The sequence below is a fragment of the Lepisosteus oculatus genome, chromosome 14 (assembly GCF_040954835.1).
Source record: "Lepisosteus oculatus isolate fLepOcu1 chromosome 14, fLepOcu1.hap2, whole genome shotgun sequence".
NCBI lineage: Eukaryota > Metazoa > Chordata > Actinopteri > Semionotiformes > Lepisosteidae > Lepisosteus > Lepisosteus oculatus.
Genome location: NC_090709.1, coordinates 40,319,274 through 40,329,597, shown reverse-complemented (window position 1 = coordinate 40,329,597; position 10,324 = coordinate 40,319,274). Strand labels below are relative to the sequence as shown.

The window sequence follows — 10,324 nt, the reverse complement described above, 5'->3', positions numbered from 1 at the left end:
TGTTGTGCGTGTGTCGCTCGGTGGCGGTTCGGCGGGTGGGAGAGGGGGGCGGTTATGTGTGGGGGTGGGGTGGAACATGCAGACTCCCCACAGAAGGTGCCCCCAACCGGACTCAACCCCCCTCCGGGCTCCAAAAGGCCAGCTGGGGCAGCAGTAGCTCTGCACTGCCACGTCTCCCTGCAGCCCCAGTCAATACTGGGGTGGGCGGACAGAAGCTTGTTTATCTTCGCCATCTCCTCCTCGGCGACCCGCGGAACAACACAAACAACAACAACAACAACACCAACACAACGGGTTCTCCGGCTTGGTCGGCTCTCGCCGGAGGGAGCGGAGAGAAAATCGATCGGGGGCGAGGACTCTCCCTCCTGCCTTTATCGCGGGGCTCGGCTGAAGAAGAAGAAGCAGCAGGAGGAGGAGGAGGAGGAGAGAGAGAGACAGCGCGACGGACACCCCGGGCAGAGCGGACGTGACGTCACGGGCGCGCATCTCGGAAGGAGGAGGAGGAGGGCCGGCCGGCGAGAGAGAGACAGACAGCAGCAGCAGCCCGGAGTGTTTGCACTTCTGTGACTACCGTCTGCGCTGGGGGGGACAGCGGAGCTTGTGCGGCGGAGAAAAGCGGAGAAGAAGCCGCCCCTCGCCTCTCACGGCGTCTTGTGAAGCAGGTCGCCCGGGGGCCGCTGTGGTTTCCTATTTCTGCTGGCGCGCAGACAGACGGAGAGAGGGCGAGAGCGCTGGTGTTTTGTTTGGTTTTGTTTTCACGGGGGAATGGCAGCGCTGAGCCCGTGAGGGGGCTTCGGGTCGCTCCGCCTGTCCTCGCATGGTGGCCCTCGGGTGAGACAGGGGGCGATGCGCGGAGCCGGAGCCGGGGGGTCCCGGCGGCCCTGGCGCCCCTGGCTGCCCCTGCTGGCCGCCTGCCTGCTGGGCTCGGCGCTCGGCTACAAGCCCGTGGTGATCGTGCACGGGCTGTTCGACAGCTCGCTGGACTTCCTGACCCTGCTGGGCTTCATCAACCAGGTGAGAGGAGACACGGGACCGGGGGGGGGGGGACAGGAGGAGAGGAGTTAGAGAAGAGAAAGGAATAGGAGGACAGGGGGAGAGGAGTCAGAGATGGGAGAACAAGAGAGGGGACAGGGGGAGAGGAGTCAGAGACTGGAGGACAGGAGGGGGCACAGGGGGAGAGGAGTCAGAGACGGGAGGACAGGAGGGGGGCAGGGGGAGAGGAGTCAGAGATGGGAGGACAGGAGGGGGGGCAGGGGGAGAGGAGTCAGAGACAGGAGGACAGGAGAGGGGGCAGGGGGAGAGGAGTCAGAGACTGGAGGACAGGAGGGAACACAGTGGGAGAGGAGTCAGGGACTGGAGGACAGGAGAGGGGGCAGGGGGAGAGGAGTCAGAGATGGGAGGACAGGAGGAGGCGGCAGGGGGAGAGGAGTCAGAGACAGGAGGTGGCACAGGGAGAGGAGTCGGAGACGGGAGGACAGGAGTGGGGGCAGGGGGAGAGGAGTCAGAGACAGGAGGACAGGAGGGGGGGCAGGGGGAGAGGAGTCAGAGACGGGAGGACAGGAGGGGGGGCAGGGGGAGAGGAGTCAGAGACGGGAGGACAGGAGGGGGGGCAGGGGGAGAGGAGTCAGAGACAGGAGGACAGGAGAGGGGGCAGGGGGAGAGGAGTCAGAGACAGGAGGACAGGAGAGGGGGCAGGGGGAGAGGAGTCAGAGACAGGAGGACAGGAGGGGGGGCAGGGGGAGAGGAGTCAGAGACAGGAGGACAGGAGGGGGGGCAGGGGGAGAGGAGTCAGAGACAGGAGGACAGGAGGGGGAGAGGAGTCAGAGACGGGAGGACAGGAGGCACAGGGGGAGAGGAGTCGGAGACGGGAGGCGAGTTTCGGCCCAGGGCGCTGTAGCCCCCCTCCCGTGTGCCTGCGGCGTGTTAAGCGTTTCCTAATGGCCGTTGCGACACGGCGGCTGGCCGGCTGCGGTCAACACGGCCCTTTGAGCCGGCGAGGCCGCCTCCCCCGCGGCAAACCGCTGCGATAAGCGTAATGCGAGCTCCCCTCCTGCCAACGCCCGTCACGCCCTCCCCGTCGTAAACTTTGTTTGTTTTCTTTTTATTTTAAACGCCATTAACCTCGTCCCCCCTCCTCCTCCTCCTCCTCCTCTCCTCCTCTCCTCGTCTCTCCGCCTCCAACCGCCGCGGCGCGAGGAGCCCGGGCGGGCCGTTTGAACCGGCGCGGGCCCGACCGTTGGGCCGGTTTCGTTTTCTCACCGTTTGCGCCGTTTTATAATAATAAAAATAATAATAATAATAAATTACACTTATATAGCGTCTTTTCTGGGCACTCCACTCAAAGCCCCCCACTTTGTAAGACGGGAGCCGTTAAAGATGGCGAAAACGGAAAGGAAGATGCCGTTAACGGCGGGGTTTTTTTTTTAATCTTTTTTTGTTGTTGTTTGTGTGGCCCGAAACCTGCGGCGTTGGTGGTGGCCGGCGCCTGTCCGGTTAGAAAACGAAACGGCCCAAAAGGGGGAAGTTTGGGGGGAGGGAAATCCTCTTTTCGGCCCTTGCAAAGTGCTTAAGAAAACTCAGGAGTTCCCCACCTGACCCGGAGAGCTGGTCTGGTTGGAGCTGTGGTCATTTGAGAAGAACTGACAGGGACACACACACTGCCTCATAGACACACACACAGGGTCGCACAGACACACACTGCCTCATAGACACACACACAGAGTAGCACAGGCACACACACACAGCCTCATAGACACACACAGAGTAGCACAGGCACACACTGGCTCACACACACACACACTGCCTCATAGACGCACACATACAGGGTCACACAGACACACACAGAGTAGCACAGGAACACACTGCCTCACACACACACACACAGAGTAGCACAGGCACACACTGCCTCACAGACACACACACAGAGTAGCACAGGCACACACACACAGCCTCATAGACACACACAGAGTAGCACAGGCACACACACACAGCCTCATAGACACACACAGAGTAGCACAGGCACACACTGGCTCACACACACACACACACACACACACTGCCTCATAGACGCACACATACAGGGTCACACAGACACACACAGAGTAGCACAGGAACACACTGCCTCACAGACACACACACACACACACACAGAGTAGCACAGGCACACACTGCCTCACAGACACACACACAGAGTAGCACAGGCACACACTGCCTCACAGACACAGAGTAGCACAGGCACACACTGCCTCATAGACGCACACACACAGGGTCACACAGATACACACTTGCTTCTGCCTCAGCGAGACAGGCCCTCAGCGAGACGGGCAGTTAACCCTGCTCTCTGTCTCTCTCTGCGTGCTGCAGTCCCATCCCAGCACCAACGTGACGGTCATCGACCTGTTCGACCGCAGCGCCAGCCTGCAGCCGCTGTGGAAGCAGGTGGAAGGGTTCAAAGAGGCCATCTACCCCATCATGCAGAACGCTGCGGACGGAGTGCACCTCATCTGCTACTCTCAGGGTACGGGGGCCTCGCCGCCTCTCTCTCTCTCTCTCTCCACCCCCGCCAGGTTACGGGGCACACGGCGGTGTTCGACTGGGGGACTGAACGCCATCTGTATCTCTGTGTGTCACTCTCGCCTCACTCCCTCTCACTCTCCTGTCTCCTCTCCCTCTCTGTCCCTCTCCAGTCTCTCTCCTCTCCCTCTCTGTCCCACTCCAGTCTCTCTCCTCTCACTCTCCTGTCTCCTGTCCCTCTCCACTCTCCTCTCACTCTGTCTCTCTCCTATCTCTCTCCAGTCTCTTTCCTCTCACTCTCCTGTCTCCTCTCCCTCGCTGTCCCTCTCCTCTCACTCTGTCCCTCTCCTATCTCTTTCCTCTCACTCTCCTGTCTCCTCTCCCTCTCTGTCCCTCTCCAGTCTCTCTCCTCTCACTCTCCTGTCTCCTCTCCATCTCTGTCCCTCTCCAGTCCCTCTCCTCTCACTCTGTCTCTCTCTCTCTCTCGTTAAAGGAGCGCATGGTCTGTCTCCCAGTTTGACTGTCTCAACACCTGGCTCTCTTGTCTCTCTTTCTCTCTCAGGGGGGCTGGTGTGTCGGGGGATCCTCTCCACCCTCCCAGATCACAACGTCGACTCCTTCATCTCCCTGTCCTCTCCGCAGGCCGGACAGTACGGAGGTCAGGGTCTGCTCTCCCTCGCTCTCTCGACAGCAGTGCCAGTACCATCTGGAGCAGTAATACCAGCAGCAGTAGGACAGTACTGGCAGTGACAGAGGTGATGGTAGTAGCTGTATCTGCAGGGACAGAGGTGACGGTAGTCACTATCTGTGGTGACAGTAGTAACTATCTGGGGTGACGGAGGTGATGTTTGTAGCTGTCTCTGCGGTGACAGAGGCGATAGTAGTAGCTGTCTGCAGTGACAGGTGACTAGTATCTATCTGTGGTGACGGAGGTGACAGTAGTAACTGCGGTGACCGAGGTGATGGTTATAGCTGTATCTGCAGTGACAAAGGTGACAGTAGTAACTATCTGCAGTGACAGAGGTGATGGTAGCAGCTGTATCTGCACTGACAGAGGTGATGGTGGTAGCTGTCTCTGCACTGACAGAGGTGATGGTAGCAGCTGTATCTGCTGTGACAGGGGTGATGGTGGTAGCTGTCTCTGCTGTGACAGAGGTGATGGTAGTAGCTGTATCTGCTGTGACAGGGGTGATGGTAGTAGCTGTATCTGTAGTGACAAAGGTGACAGTAGTAACTATCTGCGGTGACTGTAGTAACTATTTGGGGTGACAGAGGTGATGGTAGCAGCTGTATCTGGGGTGACAGAGGTGATGGTGGTAGCTGTCTCTGCACTGACAGAGGTGATGGTAGCAGCTTTATCTGCGGTGACAGGGGTGATGGTTATCGCTGTATCTGCACTGACAGAGGTGATGTATCTGCAGTGACAGGGCTGATGCTAGCAATCAATGGTGGAATTAACTGGTCGAAATGCAATCGGTTTATGTGATCGACTGTTCTTTTCTCCAGACACAGACTACCTGAAGTACCTGTTTCCTCATTTCGTGAAATCCAACCTGTTTCGCTTCTGCTACAGCGCCGTGGGCCAGAAAGTGTCCATCTGTAACTACTGGAACGGTGAGAGAGGGGGTGGGGGGTGGGGGCTTCATTTTCTGTCTGCTGTGCGTCATCACGTTTCGGGTAGTGACGCGAGGGGTACAGAGGTCCCAACGAGGGTCAGTCTCACTCCCGTATCCCCCGGTCACTCTTAAGGGGGGCGATGCTGAAGCCGCCATCCCACCACTGACACCAATGTCGCACTCCACTCCAGTCTGGTGGCTCACTCCAGGGGTGAGGCAGGTGTGATCGACCTCCAGCCCCCCGCCCTCCCCTCGTGGGACGAAACGAAGGAGGCGTGGGGGGGGGTTTGACGGAGGGAGAGGAATTGAAATCGAGACCCTGGGGGGGTAAACGGAGAGAGAGAGAGAGAGACGGTCAAGCCTCAGGACGCACGCTAACCCCGACGTCGTCTTCGCCTGTTCCAGACCCCCACCACAGGGACCTGTATGTCAACAGCAGCGACTTCCTGGCCGTGGTCAACAGCGAGCGCCCCAACCCCAACTCCACAGGTAAGGAAGGGCCGCCCGCCCAGCCTCCTCCTCTTCCTCCTCCTCCTCTTTCTCCTCCTCCCCCACCTGATGGGTTATCCGGCACGGAGCCGTCTGCGGGCCTCTCTCGGTGTCGGTCCTGGGCCCCAGCATGAGCCCCCCTCTCTCTCTCTCCCCCCCCCCGCAGTGTGGAAGAAGAACTTCCTGCGTCTGAAGAAGCTGGTTCTGATCGGGGGCCCTGACGATGGAGTCATCACGCCCTGGCAGTCCAGGTGGGTGTGGGGTGTGGGACGCTCGGTTCATCCTGTCTCGTCTGTACTGGTGGTACTATTGTTTTGCCTCTAATCTCTCCTTCTCTTCTCTTTTCCCTCCTCTCAGTCACTTTGCTTTCTACAACGAGAACGAAACCGTGGTGGAGCTGAAGGAGCAGCAGGTGAGGATGATTTGTTACCCCCGGAGGTCTTGTTAATGGGGCTGATTCAGGGGCCTCAGCGAGAGTGTTAGTTCTCCGACAGGTCTCGTCAGGAAGCCCTGTGCTGATCTGCTGTAGACGGACTGTAGACGCAGACTAACAGATTTAGCATTGATTACTGACGGATTGTGTCCCTCTCTCTCAGTGCAGTGTTCATGTACTGGAGTGTCCAGTCAGTGTGTCTGTATGAACCCCTCTCTCTCAGTGCAGTGTTCATGTACTGGAGTGTCCAGTCAGTGTGTCTGTATGAACCCCTCTCTCTCTCAGTGCAGTGTTCCTGTACTGGAGTGTCCAGTCAGTGTGTCTGTGTGAACCCCTCTCTCTCTCAGTGCAGTGTTCATGTACTGGAGTGTCCAGTCAGTGTGTGTGTATGAACCCCTCTCTCTCTCAGTGCAGTGTTCATGTACTGGAGTGTCCAGTCAGTGTGTCTGTATGAACCCCTCTCTCTCTCAGTGCAGTGTTCCTGTACTGGAGTGTCCAGTCAGTGTGTCTGTGTGAACCCCTCTCTCTCTCAGTGCAGTGTTCATGTACTGGAGTGTCCAGTCAGTGTGTGTGTATGAACCCCTCTCTCTCTCAGTGCAGTGTTCATGTACTGGAGTGTCCAGTCAGTGTGTGTGTGTGAACCCCTCTCTCTCTCAGTGCAGTGTTCATGTCCTGGAGTGTCCAGTCAGTGTGTGTGTATGAACCCCTCTCTCTCAGTGCAGTGTTCATGTACTGGAGTGTCCAGTCAGTGTGTGTGTATGAACCCCTCTCTCTCTCAGTGCAGTGTTCATGTACTGGAGTGTCCAGTCAGTGTCTGTATGAACCCCTCTCTCTCTCAGTGCAGTGTTCATGTACTGGAGTGTCCAGTCAGTGTGTCTGTATGAACCCCTCTCTCTCTCAGTGCAGTGTTCATGTACTGGAGTGTCCAGTCAGTGTCTGTATGAACCCCTCTCTCTCTCAGTGCAGTGTTCATGTACTGGAGTGTCCAGTCAGTGTGTCTGTATGAACCCCTCTCTCTCTCAGTGCAGTGTTCATGTACTGGAGTGTCCAGTCAGTGTGTCTGTATGAACCCCCCTCTCTCTCAGTGCAGTGTTCATGTACTGGAGTGTCCAGTCAGTGTGTCTGTGTGAACCCCTCTCTCTCTCAGTGCAGTGTTCATGTACTGGAGTGTCCAGTCAGTGTGTCTGTATGAACCCCCCTCTCTTTCAGTGCAGTGTTCATGTACTGGAGTGTCCAGTCAGTGTGTGTGTGTGAACCCCTCTCTCTCTCAGTGCAGTGTTCATGTACTGGAGTGTCCAGTGTGTGTGTATTAACCCCTCTCTCTCTCTCTCTCTCTCTCCCAGGTGTACAAACAGGACTCTTTTGGTCTCCAGACGCTACAGTCCAGGGGTGACCTGGTGGTCTGTGTTTTCCCAGGAGTCTACCACACCAAGTGGCACTCCAACCTGACAGTGTTCACAGGCTGTATAGAGAGGTGGCTCACGTAGAGACACACACACACACCCTTACTGCCCAGTACAACCCGTGTTTTGTAAGGATGTGTCCTCTTTCCTCTGTGCTCAGTCGTCTGTCCAGATGTGAGAGTAACGATCGAGAAGAAGTGGTGTGCTTCTTGGCCTCTGTATGCGCCTACGGTTTTGTTTTCTATATGGTGTGTCACACCTGCGTGGGTTGTGAAATTGTCGATCGGAGTGTGGGTGTGTGCTGTCTCCTGTCTGTGTGTGTGCTGTCTGCTCTGAGTGTCTCTCCTATGTGTGTGTGTGATGTCTGCTCTGAGTGTCTCTCGTGTGTGTGTGTGCTCTCTGCTCTGAGTGCCTCTCCTGCGTTTGTGTGTGTGTGTGCTGTCTGCTCTGAGTGTCTCTCCTGTGTGTGTGTGCTGTCTGCTCTGAGTGTCTCTCCTGTGTGTGTGTGCTGTCTGCTCTGAGTGTGTCCTGTGTGTGTGTGCTCTCTGCTCTGAGTGTCTCTCCTGTGTGTGTGTGCTCTCTGCTCTGTGTGTGTGTGCTCTCTGCTCTGTGTGTGTGTGCTCTCTGCTCTGTGTGTGTGTGCTGTCTGTTCTGAGTGTCTCTCCTGTGTGTGTGTGCTCTCTGCTCTGTGTGTGTGTGCTCTCTGCTCTGTGTGTGTGTGCTGTCTGCTCTGAGTGTCTCTCCTGTGTGTGTGTGCTCTCTGCTCTGAGTGTCTCTCCTGTGTGTGTGTGTGCTCTCTGCTCTGAGTGTCTCTCCTGTGTGTGTGTGTGCTCTCTGCTCTGAGTGTCTCTCCTGTGTGTGTGTGTGCTCTCTGCTCTGAGTGTCTCTCCTGTTTGTGTGTGTGCTGTCTGCTCTGAGTGTCTCTCCTGTGTGTGTGTGTGTGCTGTCTGCTCTGAGTGTCTCTCCTGTGTGTGTTTAAAGTGTTTGCTCTCTGGGCTGGGTGTCTCTCCTGTGCCTGTGTGTGCTCTCTCAGTGTCAAGGCCAGGCCTGAGGGTATTATCTCTGTTAGCTCAGCAGGATTCTGCCCTGGCAGGGGAAGGAGGTATCAGACAGGAGGAATTTGCACGTTTTCTGAGCAGGTCTGATCACTCACCCAGAAGAGCCTGGATTTGTAGTTTCACACAGCTTGTGCACTTGGGGGTAACTCACACGTGTGTGTGTGTATAGAGAGGGGGATACCAGTAAGGTCGCTGTTTTCGTACTTACTGGACTGGGGTTCTCATGTTGGGACCCCCCTGATTCAGTGTGACCTATGACCCTGGATTGGGGCTCTCAGGATTGGACACCCCAAATTAAGGGTGACCTATGACCCTGGATTGGGGCTCTCAGGATTGGTCACCCCTAATTGAGGGTGACCTATGACCCCAGGGTGGGACACCCCTGATTGAGGGTGACCTGTGACCCTGAACTGGGGCTCTGAAGAGGGCGTTTCCCCCCCTGACAGACCCCCACCCCCTCGGCAGGTAGAGTCGGGGCTTGTACCCCGGATCTCGGGACGAAGGGAAGCTCACTCCCACTCTCCACGCTGAGCTCCCAGCCAGAGGCGCCTGTTGAGTGTCAGTGTGTGTGTGTCAGTGTGTGTGTTTGTGTTCCACGTCCTCAGAAGGAACTGTACCTGTGTGGGTGTGTCAGTGTGTGTTTGTGTGTGTCAGTGTGTGTCTCTTGGTGTTCCGCGTCATCAGAAGGAACTGTACCTGTGTGGGTGTGTCAGTGTGTGTTTGTGTGTGTCAGTGTGTGTCTCTTGGTGTTCCGCGTCATCAGAAGGAACTGTACCTGTGTGTGTGTCAGTGTGTGTCTCTTGGTGTTCCGCGTCATCAGAAGGAACTGTACCTGTGTGTGTGTCAGTGTGTGTCAGTGTACTCAGAAGGGAACTGTACCTGTGTGTGGGTGTGTGTGTGTGTGTGTCCTCAGAAGGGAACTGGTCCTGTGTGTCGGTGTGTGTCAGTGTGTGAGTGTCCTCAGAAGGGAACTGTACCTGTGTGTGTGTGTTAGTGTGTGAGTGTCCTCAGAAGGGAACTCTGTACCTGTGTCGTATTTTCCGGCGAGCGGTTTTGCGTATTTTGCCCCTGTCCCTCGGGATTCCTCTGCAATAACCGAATTCCGAGCTGAAAAGGGGAGACGGGTCCCAGAGCCAGCCGGCATGCTGTACTGGCGGTGGAGGAGGAGGAGTGAGCTACGGAGGGAGACGGACTGAGCTGCACCTCTCCCGGCCTGGCTCTGAGCTCTGTTCATTAAAACGAGGTTTTGGAAAAGTGCCTGGTTTCCGGTTGTGTTTTTTGGGGGGAACGGGGGTCACTCCAACAGGAAGACAAGATACTGAGTGTGACCCATGACCTCGGGGTGGGACGCCCCTGATTGAGGGTGACCTATGACCCCAGGGTGGGACACCCCTGATTGAGGGTGATCTATGACCCTATTGAACCCGGAGCGGGGCTCTCAGGGTGGGGCACCCCTGATTGAGGGTGACCTATGACCCTATTCAACCTGGAGCAGGGCTCTCAGAGTGGGACAACCCTGATTGAGTGACCTATGACCCCAGGGTGGAACACCCCTGATTGAGGGTGACCTATGACCCTATTGAACTCAGAGTGGGGCACCCCCGATTGAGGGTGACCTATGACCCCAGGCCAGGGCACTCAGGGTGGGACACCCCTGGTTGAGAGTGACCTATGACCCCAGGGTGGGACACCCCTGGTTGAGGGTGACCTCTGACCCCGGGCCGGGGCTCCCTGCAGTTGCGGGTGATGGAGATCAGCTCCGTACACCAGCGTTCAACAGCCGGACTGAGCGGCCGGCAGACACCCGCGCAC

At 57.0% G+C, this 10,324-nt stretch overlaps 1 protein-coding gene across 1 annotated transcript; it reads left to right on the top strand.

Moving 5' to 3' along the window:
- The first annotated feature begins 482 nt into the window (after positions 1 to 482).
- On the top strand, positions 483 to 9,769 carry LOC138243478 (lysosomal thioesterase PPT2-A-like). Its single transcript, XM_069199100.1, has 8 exons — positions 483 to 1,014; positions 3,364 to 3,517; positions 4,076 to 4,171; positions 5,020 to 5,127; positions 5,535 to 5,618; positions 5,785 to 5,869; positions 5,976 to 6,030; positions 7,395 to 9,769. The coding sequence occupies exons 1-8, from the start codon at positions 847 to 849 to the stop codon at positions 7,536 to 7,538; spliced, it is 894 nt and encodes a 297-aa protein (XP_069055201.1). The 5' UTR covers positions 483 to 846; the 3' UTR covers positions 7,539 to 9,769.
- The last annotated feature ends 555 nt before the right edge of the window (positions 9,770 to 10,324 follow it).

Coding starts and splice junctions, on each gene's coding strand:
- LOC138243478 (XM_069199100.1), top strand. CDS start 847: ATGCGCGGAGCCGGAGCCGGGGGGTCCCGGCGGCCCTGGCGCCCCTGG. Junction 4,172..5,019: donor GCAGGCCGGACAGTACGGAG/GTCAGGGTCTGC, acceptor TCTTTTCTCCAG/ACACAGACTACCTGAAGTAC. Junction 5,619..5,784: donor CCCCAACCCCAACTCCACAG/GTAAGGAAGGGC, acceptor CCCCCCCCGCAG/TGTGGAAGAAGAACTTCCTG.